Source organism: Phoxinus phoxinus, assembly GCF_949152265.1.
Source record: "Phoxinus phoxinus genome assembly, chromosome: 7".
NCBI lineage: Eukaryota > Metazoa > Chordata > Actinopteri > Cypriniformes > Leuciscidae > Phoxinus > Phoxinus phoxinus.
Window position 1 is genome coordinate 38368169 of NC_136882.1, and position 23839 is coordinate 38392007.

The 23839-nt window shown below is 35.8% G+C and overlaps 2 protein-coding genes and 1 long non-coding RNA gene across 5 annotated transcripts in view; 1 reads left to right on the forward strand and 2 right to left on the reverse strand.

Annotated features, from left to right (window-relative positions):
* Nucleotides 1–1481: 1481 nt before the first annotated feature.
* On the reverse strand, nucleotides 1482–15273 carry il1rl1 (interleukin 1 receptor-like 1; the record flags this gene model as incomplete). Its single annotated transcript, XM_079617466.1, has 10 exons — nucleotides 1482–1590; nucleotides 4175–4242; nucleotides 4778–4915; nucleotides 7908–8041; nucleotides 9854–9965; nucleotides 11097–11165; nucleotides 11253–11406; nucleotides 13007–13169; nucleotides 13528–13777; nucleotides 15216–15273. 10 exons carry the CDS (start codon nucleotides 15271–15273, stop codon nucleotides 1582–1584), a joined length of 1155 nt encoding a protein of 384 aa, XP_079473592.1. The 3' UTR covers nucleotides 1482–1581.
* A 1942-nt stretch (nucleotides 15274–17215) lies between these two features.
* Nucleotides 17216–23839, reverse strand: part of LOC307001598 — a 54752-nt gene continuing 48128 nt past the window's right edge. The window contains exons 5-6 of one of the 2 annotated variants that reach the window (XR_013798271.1): nucleotides 19465–19766; nucleotides 17216–17307 (exon numbers count right to left, since the gene is read on the reverse strand). This is a non-coding gene — a long non-coding RNA (uncharacterized lncRNA). Of the gene's footprint in view, nucleotides 17308–19464; nucleotides 19767–23839 lie in introns of those variants that run through there. The other variant, XR_013798272.1, reaches the window with a different exon arrangement.
* Nucleotides 19614–23839, forward strand: part of LOC307001597 (inactive dipeptidyl peptidase 10) — a 54598-nt gene continuing 50372 nt past the window's right edge. The window contains exon 1 of one of the 2 annotated variants that reach the window (XR_013798270.1): nucleotides 19614–19851. Coding sequence is in view for 1 of the 2 variants with exons in the window: in XM_079618321.1 (XP_079474447.1) it covers nucleotides 19792–19851 (60 nt within the window). In the remaining variant the exon portion in view is untranslated. The remainder of the gene's footprint in view (nucleotides 19852–23839) is intronic. The other variant, XM_079618321.1, reaches the window with a different exon arrangement.

The window sequence follows — 23839 nt, forward strand, 5'->3', positions numbered from 1 at the left end:
AGGCTTCGGTGTTCATTTGTACATCCAATTATTGAGCAATTATTATGCTTCACTCGCTCAAAAGTCATGATATCTCCCGTGGACAAACTAAAATCGCGCGCACGCGTTCCTACTTCCTAGCTCATTTTCTCATGCGGGAAATATTCTCTGGGCGGGCAAAGCAGAGAAAGGGGAGGTAACATTTCCTCCGTATGACGTCATAAGGAGGAGATTCAAGATCAGCCCGATTGAGCTTCCACTTTCTCAAAGGCAGAGAAAGATAGTAAAAGCTCGATTTACTCCGATTGAAATTTCTAGAAATTTGGGGACCATATAAAGGCTAGGGGAACTCATATTTATGTTAAAAAACCTCAAAAAGTGAAAATTTCATGTCATGGGACCTTTAAAGTTAGAAAACCTCCAAATTGTCTTAAATCCCCAAAGGTAAGATGTTTTATGAATTTATTGGGTTGTTTCAAATTAATCTTTTTATAATACTTTTATTCAGCAAGGAAGCATTAAATGGATCAAAAGTGACAGTGAAGACATTTATAATGTAACAAAAGAGTCTATTTCAAGTAAATACTGTTCTTTTGTACTTTCTATTCATCACAGTTTCCACAGAAATATGAAGCAACACAACTGTTTTCAACACTAATAATAATCAGAAATGATTTCTGAGCAGCAAATCATCATATTATAGTGATTTCTGAAGGATCATGTGACACTGAAGACTGAAGTAATGATGCTGAAAATTCAGCTTTGATCACAGGAATAAATTACACTTTACTATATATTCACATAGAAAACCTCTATTTTAAACTTTAATAATATTTCAAAAATTGTACAGTATTTTAGATCAAATAAATGCAGTCTTTGGTGAGAGACTCTTTAAAAATCATTAAAAAATTTGTACAGACACCAAACTTTAAATATTACTAGGGATGTGCACGAGTGCACCAATGATGCATACAATGATTGGTCATGATTATGACTGACATGACTTTTTGCTGAATTTGAAAATTCAGTAATAATTCTACAAAAATTTGTTAAATTTGGGTCGTCACCAAATATTGCAAAACATGTAATTTTCTTCTTTAAAAAAATCCCCAAACAAAACAAAAATAAGACGTTCCCAAGACAAAATATTTGATCAAGAAATATACAAGAATCGAGCGAATTTATCTCAAGATTTTTTTTTTACGAAAATGCTTTTGAATCCTGAACCTGAAAAGCGTGTCTTGATTTAAACTGGTAAACTCTTACATTCTAGTGGTCTTTTTTTCAGACTCCTCCTCTGACGGGATGAGGCAATAGGCATCCTATATCTCACTCTCTTCCAGAACCTGGAGGTTGGCGAGGATTGGCCGTCTCTCCACAGTAGAGGATTGTTCCTGCAGAGGAGATGTTGCAGTCCGAGAGGCAGGTGTGTGTAGTCTCGCATCTGTCCCAGCTGGATGAGAATCACACCGGTTTCTCCTTGTACCAGAGCCTGATGGAGCCCCACTTGCAGATCATACGCTCCAGGGGATATGCTACTTGTTCCTGGTGTTAAAATGATGATAAGCCTCCGACTAAGCTGTATCTTAGTTTCAATCAGGTTCATGCAATCTGGTTAAGACACAGGAAGGATGATGAAGCATGAACACCAGTATATAATCTATTGCACACAGGTTGTTCCTTAGTATTTTTCAAATATCTAAACATTCTTCCATCAAGATTTATTTACTTGAGAAGCAAAATTACTTAAAGTTCCCCTGTATGTATATTCTTATATGTCTATGTGGTGTTTTTAATACGCTTTAAGACAAACTGTGTGTAAATTCATGAGTATTTTCTGCTTAAAACTGCAGTGTCTCAAAAACACGGTTTGAAATCGCTGGTGTTTCTGACGTCACACACTACCTTGTAACCAATCAGATCGACGTGTGATCGTCAACCAGTGGATCAGTGAGTGAGTGAGTGAGTGGAGGCGGGGCTCATTTGCATATTCATAGAACCGCATATACTAAATGAGGCAAGGGTGTCGAGTTACATTCAAGATATTTTAAGGTATGAAGACATTTTTTTCAAGGAACATTTTTTTAAATACAGTTTTAAGAGATAGCCTACATTTATTGACTACAGGGGGACTTTATGATATTAAAGGTACACTGTGTAGGAATTTCTCCCATCTAGCTGTGAAATTGTATTTTGCATTCAAACGAATAGTGCTCTCTAGCGCCTCGCTTTTTCAAATGTGTGTTGCAACTACGGTAGCCGTTACGTACCAAGAAGCGATGACAACATGTCTTCCAATCGCACTTCATCGAGTTTTCTTTCGGGTGATGAGGTTCGTTATTTCAAACAAACTGCAACTTGACACACAACGAACAAACGTTTTTGCAGACGAGGATTCTTTCTCCTGTGGCTCGGCATAAGTATGATGCTGGATTATGAAGTACCGTACAGTGCAGCCTTTCAAATTTGCAGGGACAGTGACACGCGCCTCTCGCTGATCTCCATGTCCGCTTCAGCTGGTGTCAGTCACGTGACGCTGGCTCTGAACGAAAACGCGTTGTGGAAATGCATTGAGGTAGCCTAGTGCTTTTTGTCCCTCTCTGCTATTATAGTTTTTCAAGATGGCGGAACGACATGGAAGCCTCCGTGGACTTACCCGTCCAGTGTAAATAAAGATGAGAAATTCTTCACTTACGAGGATAAGTCAGATCATTGGCAGAGGTAATTTTACACCAATGAGAACATATTTATGAATAAAGACATTCATTTTAGCTAATAATTAGGGCTGTCCGTTAAACGCGTTATTAACGGCGTTAACGCAAACCCATTTTAACGGTGGCAATTTTTTTATCGCGAGATTAACGCCTAGCAAACTTTGTAGTTTTTTTCACATGCTTTTGCAGCAACTAGTAACGTTATTAAAACTACAACAGCACACCGGATCTAGCTAGACCAGAAACAAAACAACAGCACGCCGCACACACTTGTTTGGGTTTGCGAACCGGCCAAAGAGTGGACGAGAAGCGCAGCGCCGAGCCGCGTCTAGGACAACTCGTATCACACATCGGACGCGCACTTTCTTAGTTTATGGCCAGCAATAAAAACGCAGAATGGCGCCGCCAGTGTGTGTACACTCATAGAGAATAATGTGTTCGAATTTTAAATACGACTCCGGTGTGCGACCAGCTTTAACGTTACGTTTTGAGTGGATGAATGATGAGCGCGAGACGCCGAAATGGATGCCAATAAGATTCTGAATGGAAAGTTTACTTTTAAAAAGTTGCCAAATGGTTCAATTGACAAGACCAAAGTGATCTGTGTGTGTTGTCGTTGTGAACTGAGCTATCATCGCAGCACGTCCAGTCTAAATACCACTTGATGGTCAAGCACACACAGCTGATGCGTTTCTACGCATTCGTCAATATCAGTAACGTCACCTCGTCAGTGTTTCTTTCACCCTTTTATTGATGGACAGTGTTACATTGTGTGAGAGATTATTTGCTCCAAGTGAGAATGTTAGTGTAAAATTTAACACATGCCAATCTTGTTTTCAATAAATAACATTTGCACAAAACAAAGTCGATCCACTTTTCCATGTTGATAAGAGCATTAAAATGAGAAAAAATAATGTGACAAAAAGAAATCAAGAGACATTTAGAATAGATAAAAATGTGTGATTAACCGCGAGTTAACTATGACATTGATACAATTAATCGCGATTAAATATTTTAATCGTTTGACAGCCCTACTAATAATACTTAAAAAACTACACAGTGTACCTTTAAGTCTTGTTTTATTAAGTTTATGCCTAATACAATATCAAATAGCTGGTAATGGGGTCAAAAAACATTAACTTACTTTAAAGGGGAAACTTTTTTTACCCTAATGGCAGGCATTTTTTCTTGTTTTAAGCATGAAGTCACTTCATTTTGATGCATTTTTCAGAAAACTAGACTTAATATCTTTAGTCATTTTGCTTCTCAATGCATCTTGATTATATGCAGGCTAGATATTTGTACAGGAAATATTGAGGAACAACAATTTGTTTTAAAAAATATATCACTGACATGTTTATATGAAAAAGTTCAACAAGCCTACCTTCCCCAGGTAGGTCGTCTCTGCCGTGAATAAAAAGTTTAAAGCCATAGTAGCTCTCCAGCACTGTTAGAAGAGATCCACTGATAAAGTCACTCACAGTTTCGCTTGTCGTTTCATCAAAGTTGTTTCTCTGGTAAATCACATAAGCATCGTACAGCTTCCCATCTGTCAAAACATTGCATTGTAGTCATGTGTGTTAATGACAGTATTCACACACACACACACACACACAATCACGCACGCGCACACACACACACGCACGCACACACACGATATATAAGATATTTAAACCTTGTTTTCCGAAGAATCTATCAAATTAAAGAGTTTATTCTTAAAAAAAAATATATCTGCCAATGGGGTCAGAAAAAAAACTTAATTCAAAGGGAAAACAAGATCATTTTTTATAACAAGATTATATTGGCAGATATTTTTTATTGTTTCAAGCTAAAAACTCGCTTGATTTTGTTTAGAAAACATGTTTAGATTGTTGTACTGGAAAACAAGACAGAAATAAAAAGTAATAAATCATTTTCTTTTTGTATTTATCCCCATATACGTATATCTAGCACAGTCCCACTCCTTTACTACTGAAAAACTGTTATATTATAATACATTTTCAAAAATAATATTGTATTATGTAGCATATATAACTTTTAATTAAATGAAATTCAAAATGTATTAAAAAAATATTATTCTTTACCCTCTTTCTTGTTGAACTTGATGAAAATTCCCCTTAAAAACAGCATCAGATCCAATGAAAACCACTTCAGTATCCCGCAGAGAACCAGGACCAGAAGAAATATGCAAATGCATTCCAGAATCACAGGGAGCACTGATGCTAAAATACAACATGGAAACATGCACTTAACACAATTTCTTATGACTTGTGCTGAATAAATGTTTACAAAGACTTTTAGCAAATATTTTAATATTAACATTCATTTAGCAAACACCACCGCACGCCAAATAAGTAGTTCAAAAAATCTTCAAAAATCAAGGAACTCCCGCACACTATCAGTACTTGCAAATGAGTATCAATTTTATTAGCAATGGTTCGGTCTCACGACCTTCATCAGACATATACAACTCAATCCCATTTAAAATAATCACATGACCAATCAACGTAAAGATACATTTGTAACCAATTAAGCTCAATGACTGAATACATAACTAGCACCACATCATCATAAACAGCTAAAAACATAATTGTTAATAATATCAAAGTTTGAAAAAAAAAAAGCCTACATGACTGTTAAAAAAGAAAAAAGAAAAAAAAAGGCATAGTTGGGGGCGAAAATCGAGCCCATTGCCGTACCACTTTAGTCTGAAGAAAAAAAATCTTTGTTATAACTGAAATGATTATGTTTCAAAAGATAAGAAGCCTTCTCAATAACAATCTCTGAAGGTGAACGGACATCACCGCGCAACGAAAGGTAATGTCTAAGCCCTTTCTCATGTGAATGTTAGCATATTGTTATATCCAAAGTTAATAATAAAGAAATATCCGGTAAATCATAGACCTAACTCAGAAATCTTATTGATGAAATCAGTAGAATCCCGAATATAAGATGGTAAAGAATCAACATCCTGAGAATTATCTGTGCCACAATTGGCCGACCTGAAGTGTTCGTCATGTGATAAATTAAAATCCATGTCCTTTTCTGGAAAGAGGATCTTTTCCGCATCTTCTTGTGAAAACGCCAATGTATTGGCGCAGTTGTCTGTCAAATTGTTGATCTCATGTCCTTTGGTTGCAAGCCTCAGCCTCTCTCAGTCAGCAAGCAGTGAAATAATCATTCATTTAGCAAACACCATTGCACACCTGCAGGTGACGGTGCGTGGGATAGAAACACCAAATAAGTAGGTCAAAAAATCTACAAAAAACAAGGAACTTTGTAATCAAATTGCCTTCATTCTTCTGTACCCACATATCTAGGAAGTGTACTCTGGAAGACTTTGGCCCCCTGTAACGATCTGAAACGCCAGCATCAAACGCGAAATGCAAGTAACTTTGTGAGCGGATCCCGCAAATCTAAAATGTGTTGGTCTGAAGTAGCTTCATTATTCATAGGTGTGGTTTGGGCGTAACGTGAAATAAACCAATCAGAGCGTCCTCTCACATTCCCTTTAAGAGCCGGCGCGCTTGTTCCACGGCGGATTGCTATTATAACGGCGGATTTGCCGGCGCACGCCAGGAGCGGTTCACAGCCGAGGAGATCGGCGTTCTCGTCAGCGCCGTAAAACACAGAGAAGTGACATTGTATGAGGATGATGGAGAAACACACACACATTAGCTTTTTGAATTAGCTCCAGGGAGTTTTGCGCTGGAACACGCCTCCTCTTTGCGACGAACCGCCCCCGCGAGCGCAAGTTCATTCCCTAATTTACCGACGTGCGTCTGTGGAGGGAAAAGTCCGCTGTGCGCGGGTGCAAAATAGGAATGATACATGCGTCGGTGTACAAAGTCAATTGCGCTGGGTGCAAGATAGGGCCCCATATGACTAACGTGCAACGTGCCACTGTCTTTAGACTCAGTTTATCCTGGTCAGTGGAGGAATTTTTTTCTGAAACTGCAGAATATCACCAGGGAGCGTTTGCGCCGGAACACGCTCCTCTTTTCGATTAACCCCTTGCGGTGTTAACTATGTATTCAGTCATTGAGACAGAGCGTATTTAGGCCACGCCCACACCCAGGGGGAAAACAATCCAACCGTCTCCATCGACTTTGCATTGTGAGAGGCTGCCTCCTTGTCATTTCTTGCTTCTAACTAAAGACAGAAAAATACCTAAAAGCTGCTGTGTGACGAGGTGTACAGCAAACAAGCTAAGAAACACAAAAATACGTTTTTATAAGCTGTCGACCCCAAAAAACGAGTGTTTAAGGACATAAAAGTGGACACAGGCAGTTGAGACAGAGCGTAACGTGTCTCATTACTCTGAGAACTAACGTACGCCCGCTGGAGAAGAACGTCGTCGGCAACACAGGATCGCTTATCTTACAGAAATATTATATATAAAACTAACATTTGGATATTTGACTCACCAGTGACCAAATGTTTAACTTACTGCACACGTAACTGTGTTTTTAGTGCATACTGAGTGTCAGGATCCCACTATTTAACCATTCGTTCCAGCCTGTATCCGCTTTTAAGTCCTTAAACACTTGTTTTTGGGGTCGACAGTTTATAAAAACGTATTTCTGGGTTTCTTAGCTTGTTTGCTGTACACCTCGTCACACAGCAGCTTTTAGGCATTTTCTGTCTTTAGTTAGAAGCAAGAAATGACAAGGAGGAGCCTCTCACAATGCAGAGTCAATGGAGACGGTTGGATTGTTTTCCCCCCCGGTGGGCGTGGCCTTCAGATTATGACGCGTTACGCTCTGTCTCTATTGGGCTTAATTGGTTACAAATGGATCTTTACGTTGATTGGTCATGTGATTATTTTAAATGGGATTGAGTTGGAATAGTTGTATATGCCTGATGAAGGTCTCGAGACCGAAACGTTGCTAATACAATTTTTATACTCATTTGCAAGTAGACTGATAGTGTGCGGGAGTTCCTTGTTTTTTGAATATTAACATTCATGCATTCAAAATATTATAATAATAAAATGTAATAAACATAAATATAACATTTATGCAAATAAAAATATGAATACTAAATTGGAGATCTTAGCAATATTTTATTCAAGTATTAACTTTTCTCTATATTGTAAGTCAAGACGAGGCATTACAATATAGAGCATAAAAAATACACAGCACCCAAATATTTGGTGAAATAATGCATTTTAATCCAGTTATATTCATCATAGATCGGATCAGAGGATCTCACCTCGACTTTTCAAAGTGATTGATACAAAAGTCACTTTATAGGAGTCTTCAGTTGTGCAGCGAAACTCAGAACGGAGGTCCAACTCAGAAACTTTAGTAATATTCAAAAGTGACTGAACGTTGCCATCTTTAATTCTGGAGAAAAAAAGCACAAATTACCCATTTTTCATCAGAAAATGTGCTGTTCATATCAGAGATCTATTAACAAGAACTACTGTAGAGCAGGATATCAGTTTATGGTGAATGTGTCTAATGCTTTTCTGATAATGTGGCTCAACTATACTCTTAAAGGGGTCATGACATGAGAAATCAAATTTGCGTTGATCTTTTGACATGTACGAGGTCTTTGTACCATTAAAACATCCTGCAATTTTCAGAGCTTAAAACGTCCTCCTCGTTATAAAACAAGGCGTTTATTTGATCAAGCTCCAGAAACGGCTGGTTTTCATATTGCAGGATCTGTGATGTCAAACAGGCAAATACATTTGCATATCCCCGCCTCCAGTGCAAGACATCATCATTGTTTTACATGATTGCACCATAGGCTCCGCCCACTCGTACTATAGGCCCCTCCCACTGGCATTCAGTCGCTAAACGGCCGACATTTGACTAAACTGGACGTGAGCGCCGCGTCAAAATCAAACAGAAGACATTATAATCACTGACGCTGTCTACACTGATCCAGTATAGAGAAGTGTGTTCAGTTTCTGACGGACTTCACACACTTGAGTCTGTCGACAACAGGACAAATGGAGGAGTGTTAGAAAGTTTACTTTGATGCGTCCAGTTTAAAACCGCTGGTTTGCATCTTTGTACAGACTTCAGAAGGATCCCAGCGTTAGAAACAAGTGGATGGTTTATTTGAATGGCGTCCGGGATCACGTCGAAGGATTATATGTTTGTTCGGAGCATGACGGTATAGATTGTTTTGTAAACGAGGCACAGTAATGGAGAGTTCGCAAGAAACCTTTGTTGACCGATGAAGCAGCGACTGTAGATATTTGTGATTAAATCTGAGCGCGGTCTCACTCCTCCATAGGCTTCTATTGTAATTAAAACTTGCAGGCCCAGAAAGTTAGTAAAGACAATGTTTAAAATAGTCCGAGTGACTACAGCGGCTCAACCATAAAGGTCCCGTTTTTCCTGTGCTTTTGAAGCTTTGATTGTGTTTACAGTGTGCAATATAACACGTGTTCATGTTTAGCGTTTAAAAAAACAGTATTTTTCACAAAATGTACTAATCTGTATACCGGTGTTTTCACTGTCCTAAAAACGAGCTGATGACTTCCTTGTTCTATGACGTCCCTCCTTTAGAAATACGTAACGAGTTCTGATTGTGCCAGCGGTTCCTGTGTTGTGATTGGACAGCAGCTTAGCGCACGTTGCCCGGAAAGGTTACGCCTCTTAGCATAACGTGGAGATTCATGGGCTCGGTGTTATTGTAAACATGGCCAAACAAAGGTGATTTGACTCCGGGATGAAAATAACAGCGTCTCGGCGACATGGCGACACACACTCTACAAACGCAACTCTTTCTCTTCTCTGTAGGAGCGCAACAAGTCCACGCCCCTTTTTTTGTGTATTCCTGTGTGCGGAGGTTAGTCAAAAAACTGTTCTAGTGACGTCATTAAAGCAGGAAGTAGAGGATGTAGTCCGAACCGGCCGTTCGCTGGAGGCTTTGAAAGGGGACTTCTGTTAAATCTAATATCTCGCTTGCCATTGAACTTTGAGCTCAATTTTACAGGTATTATTTATGCTCTAACAGCAACATTACACACTAGCTAAAGTTTAAAAAATGGGATCACGGAGAATAGGATATGTGTGTGTGTGTGTGAATTTGTTTTTGCTCAAGAATCTTTATAAACATTATAAGTGGACCTCAAGAAACATTAAAATCAATGTCATGACCCCTTTAATTATAAGTAGTGTGTAGGAGGAGATATCCACCTGTTTTGCTGCTTATATCCATCCTCTATCAGTGCGCTTTCATTCCTTTCCCAGCGAACAGGACACTCATCACACACAAAGAAGACCGAGCACACGAGGATCAGTTCTGTGCCTGGGGAACAAGAGCAAGTTCATGAAGAGCAACACTGACATTACATCTTTCCAGAGTTCATCATGAAAACTTACTGTAACTTTTGGGTGCATAAAAACACACCAATATTATAAAAGGACCCCAAGGTGGAAAATTAAATTATAATAAATTATTTGACTCCTTAACCTGCAAAACATATTTGAAACATAAAACAAAGTTTTGGAGTGGGAATCCGAAATTTCTAGTGCAATTGTGATGTTTTTTTGTGGATCAACTTTATAAAAAAAATAAAAATAAAAAAATTAAAAAAATGTATGTATGTCATTAGATTCTCAACAACCCTCCAGGATTATTATCACAAACTAAAACTATTAAAAAACATTTGTGTTAATTTAAATAAAATTGAAATAACATAAAAATATTATAAAAATCTTAACTAAATGAAATTTAGAAATGTTGCCTTGGCAATAAACTGAAATAAGTTAAAGTTTAAGCACTAAAATGATTAACAGGAAATAAATAAAAACTAAATTGAAATAAAAATTAATTAAACCTAAATAGCAATATATATATAAAAACAATGTTGTCATTTCTGTATTTGATTTTGTCATTTTATTAAAGTGAAATTAACATGAAAACCAAAAATAAAAAAATAAAAGGTAATTAAATTCAAAATAAATAAGAAACAAGCTTGAAAACCTCTGAGTTTTTTTTTTTTAATAATAAAAAAAAAATGTTTATAATATTCACATTTTGAGAAAAAACTATGTTTAATAAAATAGTTTTAAAAATCATAGCCATGTTTACCTTTTGGTAACACTTTACAATAAGGTCTCATTTTTTTACATTTAATAAGTTAATTTAACAGTGTGCAATATATTTTTTTGTCAATATTATTTAATACAAATGCACGTTAATTGTTTGTTCATGTTAATGCATTAGTGCATTAGTAAATGTTGAAATGAACATCAACCAAGATTAATAAATGCTATAGAAGTATTGTTTAGTATCTTAACTAATGAATGAAACCTTATTGTAAAGTGTCATCCTTTTTTAATATGTGAGAAGTATTAATGTTAAAGGTTTACGGTTTTAATCAGATTTAGTTATAGTGTGCTTTATGATGGTGAGAGATTTTAACCCATTGCTCACCCACATCCGTGATCACGATGGAGTTATTGACGGGAAGTTGAAACTCTGGAGGATTGTTGGTGGACTGACCTATGAAGAAGAGTTAGTGTGTTAGAAATAACTTCTATCTCAGAGTAACAGGGCCGGACGCGGCCGAATGAGGAATATACTGTATACCTATAATGGTCAGTCTGCGAGATCCAGAGGTGTTGTGTTTTAACCCATTGTGCTCCCAGGTGCAAACGCAGGTGTAAATACCCTCGCTTTCTTTCGAAGAGTTACGGATACGTAAAACATGTTTAAACTCTTGGTTTGGAATAAGAGAGAAGTTCTGCCAAAGAGAAAAAATTGGGACAATAAAATAGGCTATTCATGAACACACTGTTAAAAAGAAACTTTGATGGAGTAGAATAGATGTAAACAAGTGTAATCCACTTTCCACAATCAGTTAATTATAATATCAACAGTTGCACATGTGTAATTCTCATTTCATAAGCAAAGATGTCACCCAATCAGAACTGTGGGTGTTTATGACGACGTCTTAAAGGAGACACGCCCCTTTAAACTGAGCTTTCAAAAACAGCAGATTTATTTCTAAATTATTACTGTTTTTCATGTACAAATCTTACAAATATCATAAGTGGACCTCGGGGAACAAGTATGTAAAGTATATGAACAGATGAAAAACAGCCTATACTATAGTGAATTTGTTCTGTTATCATTCAGTGTTATCATTTAGGAAATTAGTAATACGAGTGAACAGCTGAATTCACCATTTGGTTATTTTTCCGAAATAGAAACATTTTGAAAGGAGGTGCTATAATGCCCTTTTCGCAAGATGTAAAATAAGTCTCTGATGTCCCCAGAGTGTGTATGTGAAGTTTTAGCTCAAAATACCCCACAGATATTTTTATATAGCATGTTAAAATTGTCACTTTTTGAGGGTGAGCAAAAACGCGCCGTTTTGTGTCTGTCCCTTTAAATGCAAATGAGCTGGTGATCCCAGGCACAGGGGGCGGAGCTTAAAGAGCTTGTGTCCTTTTACCTCACACACACACATGCACTGAACATTTCAAAAACTTTTAGCCTTTTATGTTCAAACCGGAGTCAGACAAAGATGGAGAGACTCGAGAAGAAGTGACAACATGTAGAAGCAACAGGACATTTCTGAATGGTTAGTTGATGAATTTATGAAGCTTATGTGTAGTTATCTTCTAGTCATTGAACACCTTAAAAAGCGATTTCTTTAAAAGCAAATATCTCCCTTTGCTCTGAACTTTGAGCGTTGTAACTTTGCAGATGTTGTTTATGATCAAACAGCAACATTACACACTAACTACAGTTAGAAAAGTCAAATCATAATCAAACACCCCTTTAAAGGTAGGGTAGGTCAGAATTGTCTAAAAAAACTTTTATTCAAATTTGTTTAAACTGTCTTTATATACCAATACATAATTAAAATGCAAGTACTCTGAAATAGAGAGTATACAAAACTGAGTGACTCTAGTGTATTTAATCTTCAATAAACACAGCTCATTAATTCCATTCAGTCCCACCTAAAAACGGGTGCGCGACTGCGCGCACGTGGGCGGAGCCAGTAATAGCGTAATGTTTCGTCCCAGTAGGAATTAATGAGCTGTGTTTTTTGAAGATTAAATACACTATAGTCACTCAATTTTTATACTCTCTTTTTCAAAGTACTTACATTTTAATTATGTATTGGTATATAAAGACAGTTTAAGCCAATTTGAAAAAAAGTTCTTTAGACAATTCTTACCTACACAACCTTTAAGTGAAAAACAGGATATTTGTAATGCGTAAACCCTGATCAGATTAAACGATGAGAGATCAGCATCACCTCCTCACTTTATAGCCGACTCATACATAGCAAACATGCTGTCAAGTTTACAACGAACATCAACTCAACAAACCTTATACCAGATGAACGTGGCCTGCGGCTGAGTTTCACACACTGGACAGTAGATTGCTGACGCCTTTTCTTCTGACGGGGTGATGTACAGCAGATCTGTGTGGAACGCCTCATAAACCACGATCTCAGTTTCATATTCGTCACATTTGTCCTCTTCATACCACCTACAGGACAACACACGATTACTAAACCCTAACACTCAAAATAATGAATTGGTTTGAGTTGGACAAACTTAAATTACACGAATTAGTTCAGTCAAATTAACTTTTATGAGTATTTAGCACTTTCTTTTTCTTTCAAGTTCACAGAACTGATATATTTTAAGTAAGCTGAACCGTTTCATTGATTTGAGTTTTATGAAATTATTTATTTTAATTTAGACGAACTTAAGTTTCACTGAAACGGCTGGGATGTCTATTTCCCAGCATGCTTTGCCGAAGACACTCGAAAGGGAGAGTAAATGCTAAAATTAAGTGTAATATAATGGGGTTTTTTTTGTGGTGTGTGTGTGTGTGTGTTCACCAGCGTGTGATGTAGCAGCCCGTGTCGTCCAGGGTCAACCAGAGGATGTATAATGTGGACTGGTTGTAATGCACACGCTCACTCTCCTCCGTCCCGATTGGCTCAGTCTGCCTTCCTTTGAGGGTTTTCAACCAATCATACGAGGTGTCTTCTGCGTATTCATAGCAGTTTGTATTCGGGCAGGGCAAATACAGGGATTCTCCAGCTCTCACTCGCACTGTTCTCCTATTCTCGGGGCGTTCGCACTGAACTAATAAAAAAAAAAAAGTTTATTAAAAAAAAGTTTATTGGTTAGAAAGTTTAAAGCATCTCCTTTTTAAAAAATTGTCTGAATGCATATATTCAGTCAAATATCCCCTTCAGACAAACAAACAAATAAAGGTGAAACTAATATATTATATAGACTCATTACATGCAAAGTGAGATATTTCAAGCCTTTATTTGTTATAATTGTGATGATTATGGCTTACAGTTTATGAAAACCTTTTCACAATATTCTAATTTTGAATTTGGGGTTTTCATAAACTGTAAGCCATAACCATCACAATTATAAGAAATAAAGGCTTGAAATATCTCACTTTGCATGTAATGAGTCTATATAATATATTAGTTTCACCTTTTAAGATTTTTCGAGTTTCACCTGTAGATCAATCAGTTTATTTTGGACTCAATCTTTTTTTCTTTGCCAATTAACCAAAAAGCATCTCAGCTTCTCCATTTATTCCTAAATCTGTCCACTTGTCAACGACACCAATAACTTTTTTAACAAATGTGCAAATAAATAAACAACTTAAAAATCTGTCCATTTGTCAACAACCCAACCATCTACTTTTAAATAAATGTACAAATTATTAATAAATACATACATGAATAAATAACTTAAATAAATGAATAACTTTTATATGGGGATATTCAATTTAATTTAATCAATCAATAATACTATTGATCAGCATTACCAAACATGGACGTTTTATTATTATTTTAATTTAATACTGTGAAGCTGCTTTGATACAATCTGTATTGTGAAAAGCGCTAAACAAATATTCTTGACTTGACTTAACTTAAATCAACCCAAATCATATCTATTTTTAATCATATATAATATTTTTTAAGGAATGTGCAAATTAATAGATAAATAAAAATCAATCTTTCAATAACTTAAAAACTTAATGTGACCATTTGTCAAAAATCCCAGATATATTTTTAATAAATAAATAACTTAAAATGTGACCATTTGTCAAAAATCCCAAATATATTTTAAAATAAATAAATAAACTTAAAATCTAACCATTTGTCAACATCACAAATAAATTTTTTTAAAGTAATTAAAAAAAAAAAAAAAATCAAACGCATCTCAGCATTTCCATTTAATCTACAATTTGTCAACAACCAAAAATCTATTATTTTCAAAGAAATGTACAAATAAATAAATGAATAAAAATAAATAACTTAAAATCTGTAAATTGTACAAAATCCCAAATATCTATTTTTTTTTTTGAAGAAATGTGCAAAATCATGAATAAATAAAAAACAATAAATCAATCTTAAATCGGCATGTCCAATATTAAAAAAAAAGAATAAATTTTTTAAAGAAATGTGCAAATAAATAAATAACTTAAAATCTGTCTATTTGTCAACAACCCAAATATATATATATATATTTTTAAAGTGATCTATTTTTAAGTTACCTGTGGAGTTGGATTGATAAGAGACCGGGACAGATTCAGTCAGGAGCAAAATCATCATCATCATAATCATAATAATCATCATCATCATCATCATCCCTGTAAAGCATAGAATCTCAAAGGCTAAATATGCACTTCATATTCGGCTATAATGCAACACTATATAACTGACATGCACGGAGAGCAGCAGAAAGAAAGACACTACAGTGAGCTACCTTTGTGCCCGCACGTGTGACCGGTTCCAGCGTGTAATAATGTAATAACTGAAGTGCTGAATTATTCTCAACTGTGTGAGCCTGTGGTGGAGGAAAGAGGATGTGATTTACTCAACTCTTTTATCAGGTAATCTTCACTTTATCTCTCTTTCCTGACGTTAAACGTTTGACAACAGGATATTATAAGAAGAGATAAAACTAGTTTTCACGGGTTAAAAGTACATAAAACATTTATGTCATAAAAATTTATGCATGTGCACTCTAAAAAATGCTGGGTTGTTTCAACCCAATTTTGAGTCAAATATGGACAAACCCAAACGTTGGGTTAAAAATGTAATTTAAAAATGTACCCAACGGCTGGGTTTGTCCATATTTGACCCAAAATTGGGTTGAAACAACCCAGCATTTTTTAGAGTGTGTCTTTTCCAAAAGTGTCATTGCTTCAATAAAGGTTTCAAGTTCACAAAATCCTTCAAATAAATAAATAGTGTTATTGAACCCGTCTGCATAACTTGTCCTTGTTGGATTTGGTCATATTTGGTCATAAAAACCCATTTAAAAAAAGTAATTAAAATCAAACCATTTTAAAATGCTGGGTTGTTTTAACCCAATTTTGGGTCAAATATGGACAAACCCAAAGGAGTGGTTAAAAATTTAATTTAAAAAAAATGACCGGCTTTTGTCCATATTTGACCAAAATTTGGGTTGAAACAACAGAGCGTTTTTTAGAGTATAGATGTTAAGATATTATAAGAATAGTTGCTTCGTAAAATATAAATATAAAACCTATATTATTATATAGACTCATTACATGCAAAGTGAGATATTTCAAGCCTTTATTTGTTATAATTTTGATGATTATGGCTTACAGCTTATGATCATGAAAATTATAACAAATAAAGGCTTGAAATATCTCACTTTGCATGTAATGAGTCTATATAATATATTAGTTTCACCTTTTAAGTTGAATTACTGAAATAAATGAACTTTTGCTCCATATTAGAACTTTTCGAGTTACATTTTTTGGTCACACTTTAGTTTAGAGTCCAATTCTCACTATTAACTACAAATTTCGATTAAATAAACTCCTAATTACTGCTTATTAATACACTCTAAAAAATGCTGGGTTGTTTTGGGTCAAATATGATTACATTTTTACATTGCATTTTTGATCCAACGTTTGGGTTTGTCCATATTTGACCCAACATTGGGTTAAAACAACCCAGCATTTTTTTAGAGTGTAGTTAAGGTAGTTGTTAAGTTTAGGGATGTAGAATATGATCATGCAGAATAAGGCATTAATATGTGCTTTATAAGTACTAATAAACAGTCAATATCATAGTAATATGCATGATATGATAATAATCAACTAGTTCATAGTGAGAATTACACCCTAAACTAAAGTGTTACCATTTTTTCATAAATCCGTTAAAGATTCTGTAAGCATAATGTAGTTGTGCTTTGAGTCATGCGCAATGAAAGATGACAAATTATGCTTATCATGTTTATCCAGACGGTCATACAAAGAAATTATGAGCACATGGAAAAAAAAAAAAAAAAAAAAAAACCCAAGAGAACCACTGGAGTTTTTTTTATAATTTTTGCTTTTTATATGCATTTGTTTTATTTTTGCATATTAAAATAAAACCTGTAGTTTAGCGTTCAGTGTTTGTTCCTCCCCTCCGGACATCACTTTGGGCCATTACTGTATTATTTGCATTAATAGTTCGAGAAGTTTAGGTGACTGAACTCAGCGATATGATGACATGAACTTACGTGGAAATGAAGAAAGATGAAAAACCCGCAGACACACAAGAAGCCACAAGCTGAGCAAGAACTTCCTGTTTCCTCTTACGTGAAGAGAAGGGTTATCTCCTTAGCTGTGAGACACACACACACACACACACACGTTACAGTGACAGTGCTATAGTTTACTGGGTTAAGCCGTTCTTAGATATGACGTATAGTGGAAAAACCCCTGAACTGTATTAATAAGCAGTAATTAGTTTATTGAATCAAAAGTTAATAGTGAGAATTGGACTCTAAACTAAAGTGTGACCAAAAAATTTAACTGGAAAAATTTGAATATGGTGCAAAAGTTCATTTATTTCAGTAATTCAACTTAAAAGGTGAAACTAATATATTATATAGACTCATTACATGCAAAGTGAGATATTTCAAGCCTTTATTTGTTATAATTTTCATGATTATGGCTTACAGCTTATGAAAACCTTTTCACAATATTCAAATTTTTAATTTGTAATGATAACACTCTAAAAAATGCTGGGTTGTTTCAACCCAATTTTGGGTCAAATATGGACAAACCCAAACGTTGGGTTAAAAATTTAATTTAAAAATGTAACCCAATGGCTGGGTTTGTCCATATTTGACCCAAAATTAGGTTGAAACAACCCAGCATTTTTTACAGTGTGTGATGTGAATAACTTTAATGCTTATTACTTTCATGAAATGCAATAATTACATGTAATATCAATGTATTCATTTATATAAACCATTTAAATCATATTTATCTGCGCTGAAGAGCTGAGCCGAAGCCCGACGGATGATCATCAAAACACAGTAACTTGCAGTTTTTATACCTCAGATGCTTCATAACCAAACCGTCTGTATTACACCTTAAAATAAACCAATAAATAGGAGAGGATGAAATTCAATGTCCTGCTAGGGGCTCTTTATTATTGTCTATTTTTGTAATCATCATTAATTAGGTGTCATTCGAAAGCTTCAAAACTCAAAAGTCATTCTTGAGATCATGCGCGATCATGGAAACGGTGCTTTAACACATTTTAGCGGTGTAGATACAGTCAAACCTAAATATATTCAGACATTTCTCACATTATCTCAGTTTATTCGCTATAGTTTAGAAAGTGGTGATGAAATATGAGCAGAACTCAGTTGATATTTGACAGGTTTTGTCCGTCCTTCTGTTAGACTGTCTCACACATGAATTATGTTGAATATCTGTCAGCTGGTAAATTTAACTACACAATTAGATAATACCAGTTTAGCTCAACCAGTGACCAAGCAATGCTTCATTGTGTTCAGTGTGTGTGTAAAAAGAGCATTAGCAATTACAGACAAAACACTGAAGAAAACATGATCAGCTCAAAGTGTCTGAATCATATTAGGTAACAAATATAAATAATATAATATATTTTGGTAACAAATATAAACTTTACTGATAATCCACTGTATGAAGAATTGTTGGGTATAATATGTCAAAGTTTACTTTATTTTGTTATCCTCACTTACATAAATGAACTATGTGTCCTGCACACACTAGTAAAAAAATATAAAAAATTATATCTGGTGTCTGAATAATGTTTAGTATGACTATATCTTCCTAAAAAAAATGGTTACAAAATTGTTTGTATCGTCTGGCAATAATGATGCATTCACACACAAATACATACAGTGTCTAGAATAAGTGAACACACACATGCTAAAGTTGACTAAAAAGAAGAATAAAAAAAATATATTTTGGAAATTTATATTAATGCCTTAATTGAAAAAAATTGGAAAACTACAACTTTTAAGGACACCAAATTTCTGTGGGGCTGTTTTATTTTATTTTATTTTACAAAGCAATGCTTCATTGTGTTCAGTGTGTGTGTAAAAAGAGCATTAGCAATTAAAGACAAAACACTGAAGAAAACATGATCAGCTCAAAGTGTCTGAATCATATTTGGTCAAAAATTTGTTATAAATGTTACTGGTAGTCACTGTATGAAGAACTTTTGGGGTATAATGTCACAGTTTACTTTATTTTGCTCTCCTCACTTACATAAATTAACTATGAACTAAAGTGTCCTGCACACACTAGTAAAAAAATATCAAAAATAATATCTGGTGTCTGAATAATTTCCCCACTATTAATAAATATCCCCGGACTACTGTAGATTGGTCACAATTAAATGAAGTAGAAACTAAATGTGTTGCTTTAACTCATTGTAATGAAGTACATTTAAAAAGCATTATTTTTACAGCTCGTGAGTGTTAGTTGGCCCGTGTCCTACTTGTGTAAATCATCGAGCGCATTGTCATAATCCAGCAGAGTCATGTTTCTGGAGATTTATCGCTCCGACAGACAGATGTTTCTGCATCTGGAGCATCCGTGACGCGCAGCTGGATTGTGATGGAGAGCAGAGACGGAGCGCTGGGATAACACACACTCGAAGCGCTGGGATAACACACACTCGAAGCGCTGGGATAACACACACTCGAAGCGCTGGGATAACACACACTCGAAGCGCTGGGATAACACACACTCGGAGCGCTGGGATAACACACACTCGGATCATCTTCATCAGATTCACCGCTGGAAAACAGAAGAAGAAGAAGACATGAATCAGACGGCCGGAGTGTCCAACCACTGCCACAGACGCTCATCCATCGATGTGAAGGTGAGGAAGAGTTCCCATCACCATCATCATCATCATCATCATCATCATCATCATCATCATCATCATCATGTGCAAAAGAGACTGCGTGCAACTTCTGCTTAACAGTTTAATATAGAGTCGAAACTTTTTTGACAACAACTGTCAAACCGAACTATATAAATAAAATGTCAAATTTATAAACTATAGGGAGTTAACCTTAATCATAAGAGCTAAATACTTACATTTAATCATTTAAATCAATACTTTTATTCAGTAAGGACACATTCAATTAATCAAAATTTAAGACATTTATAATGTAAACAAGATTTCTATGATAAATAACTGCCGTTTGAACTTTTTATTAATGAAACGATCCTGAAAATCTTCTTCATATATGTGTATATATATATATACACACACACTAAAAAATGCTGGGTTGTTTTAACCCAAGTTTGGGTCAAATATGGACAAACCCAACCATTGGGTTTAAAAATGTAATTAATGAATTTAAACCAATAGTTGGGTTTATCCATATTTGACCCAAACATGGGTACACACACACACACACACACACACACACACACACCATTATTAATAATAATCGAGCAGAAAATCCTCATATTATACTGATTTCTGATGGATCATGTGACACTGAAGACTGGAGTAATGATGCTGAACATTCAGCTTTGCATAATATATTAAAATAGAAAACAGTTATTGTAAATTAAAATAATATTTCACTATTTTTACTGTATTTTTTTTTTGATAAATGCAAAAAATGCAGCATTGGTGAGCAGAAGAGACTTCTTTCACAACATGATAAGATCTCACTGACACAGAAGTTTTGAGCGGTGGTGTGTGGTCGCTATCTCTGCTGTGTGTGAGTTTGTCACCGTGTTCAGGTTTAAGATCAGCAGAATAACACACTCATGTTGGGTTACAGCGCTCTGCAGATTAAAGGTTTATCTGGATGAAGGTCAGGCTCGTCTCGAGGGACACGTCAGAGGACTTTCATTCAATCATTCATGAGACTCACTCAAACTTACTGAGTGCATCTAAATGTAGAGCATGAAGGTGTGTGTGTGTGTGTGTGTGCGTGTTCGTGTGTGTGTGCGTGCGTGTGTTTATACATGTTTTTGTTGATGCTGTCTGAATTAAAAAATACACATTCATATCATAACTAGGGCTGAACGATACATCGAATTTTCATCGTCATCGCGATATGAACTGCCGCGATGAACACATCGCAACAGACAGCCTGGCACGATGAATAATGCCTGGTTCAGATTAGCACTAATTTACACGTTTTTGACTCCTAAAATCTTGTCGTGGACAAGAAACATGTCAGACTACACGTTGCTTTCCGACCAGTCATCGCGTGCCGTCACACACACACATTACTCGCAAACATTCACTCGCACGCACAGACACACAAACACACACACACTCACTGTCCCTCGCTCACTCGCTCGCTCACTCACGCACGCACACACACACACACACACACACACACACACACACATACGCTCACACGCTCACTGGCGCACACACACACTCACTGTTGCACTCACTCACGTCTCGCCTCGCTCACATATTCAACCCGTCGTGGAGGACCGTTAAAGAATTAAACATGCTATAGTCTTTCTGTCGTGAAGCATCGCAGACGCGACGTAGGTTGTCGCCCACTATGACACACTATACGAGATGAAACGATCGAATCTTGCGTTATTACGAATCTCCATGACGCCCATACGTCAAACGGATCGTGCCAAAATCGCGCTAAAATCGTGTATTCTGAACCAGGCAGGTAATAAACGTTTGACCTATCACGCAAAGAATCTATTAAAGGACTAAGACATGGGAACAGTATAGTTAACAATCACATTTATCGCAAGTCACATCGTCATCGCAATATTAAACAATGTTATCGCACATCGCAGCTTTTCCTCATATCGTGCAGCCCTAATCATAACTGTCCTCCACTGGTGTGTGTAAGATGTACAGGCGAAACTCGAAAAATGTGAATATGGTGCAAAAGTTCATATATTTCAGGAATTCACCTTAAAAGCTGAAACTAATATATTATATAGACTTATTACATGCAAAGTGAGATATGTCAAGCCTTTATTTGTTATAATTTGGATGATTATGGCTTACAGCTTATGAAAACCTTTTCACAATATTCTTTAAATTTGGGGTTTTCATAAGCTGTAAGCCATAATCATCCAAATTATAACAAATAAAGGCTTGAAATATCTCACTTTGCATGTAATGAGTCTATATAATATATTAGTTTCACCTTTTAAGTTGAATTACTGAAATAAATGAACTTTCTTATTCGTATTTTTCGGGTTTCTCCTGTACTTTGCCGCTGGTGTTGCTCTGAATCTGAAGGGTTTCATCTCTACATTAAGAAGGTCTGAGAAGAGCAGATCATAGATCGTGTTTTTAAAAGCTCCGGTCATTACGGTTTAAAGCTGTACGCTGAGGAGTGTATCTGTCAGTATTACGTTACGTCTGAGTTGCTTGAGATTAAAGTAAAACTCGCTAACTTTAATCTCCTGCTGATCACCAGCGGCACATTGAGCTTTAATGCCAGTGGACACCGAGACAAAAGACGAGATGAGAAAAACAAATCAACACTCAAATCTGTTTGTGCTGAGATTGTGATTAAGGAATACAGTCGTTGCCAGAAGCGGATATTGGTTTTTAATGACCCTACAAGGTCAAGTAAACCACCAAAATATGAACATTAAAAAAAAATATATATTTTAAAATCTGACAGCAAAAAGCAAAGAGTGACTATATAATCAGTTATTAATATTCCCTTGGTTCTGTTTTGTTTTTGCATGGTTTCATCATTTCTTTGTATGACAGGATAAAAATGATGTCGGCATAATTTGTCATGTTTCATTGCATTACTATCACAAATAAAACAATCAACTCCAAGCACAACTATTCAATATGCTGTATGTATTCTCTGTGTCTGTCCTAAAGGCTAAACACTGAATTTTACTTGTCTGGCCAAAATTATGTTTACTTATAATCCAGCGTTTAATGTTGTTTATGTGTCTATGTGGTGTTTTTAATACGCTTTAAGTCAAATCATGTGTAAGTTCATAAGTCGACAGCATTGCTGAGTATTTTCTGCTTAAAACTGCAGTGAACCAAAGACAGTCTCAAAAACACGGTTTGAAATCGCTGGTGTTTCTGACGTCACACACTACCTTGTAACCAATCAGATCAACGTGTGATCGTCAACCAGTGGATCTCTGAGTGAGTGAGTGGAGGCGGGGCTCATTTGCATATTCATAGAACTGCGCATACTAAATGAGGCAAGGGTGTCGAGTTACATTCAAGATATTTTAAGGCATGAAGAATTTTTTTTCAAGGAAAAAATGTTGAAATATGTAATTTTGGTGTATATATATACGTGTGTGTGTGTGTGTGTAATATATATATATATACACCCACACACACAAGTTATATAACACAACAAATGATGACATAATCATCAGTACTCATACTCAAAGGTCCTAGTGCCCTAAATCCTACAACTGATTTTGACTTTGGCTTATGAGTATGTCTGCTTCCAGATATTATTATATTTGTGTTAGTTTATCAGACGCAGTTAGTTTATCTCATTCTCACAGAATCCGAGACAGAGACAAAACTCAGCTGTACAGCGTTGGCATTTCAATGAACAAATAGTGTTCAGTATGCAACAAAAATAGAACAAAGTCAATCAGATTCAGTCGAAAACACACACACACACACACACACACACACACACACACACACACACACACCTTTCAAGTGAGACGCTCTCTCAGTAATGTATTTGGTGCAGCTTTTAGTTGATTCGTTTGTATAGATTAAAGCCACCATTAGTCAGGAAACACTGAGATTGCAGATCCAGAAGTGCATCTCTCATTTAAAACTCACTGAAGACACAAGCACTTAACTAAACCACAGTAAATAAAGGGCACAGAGTCGCGCCGAGACCGAA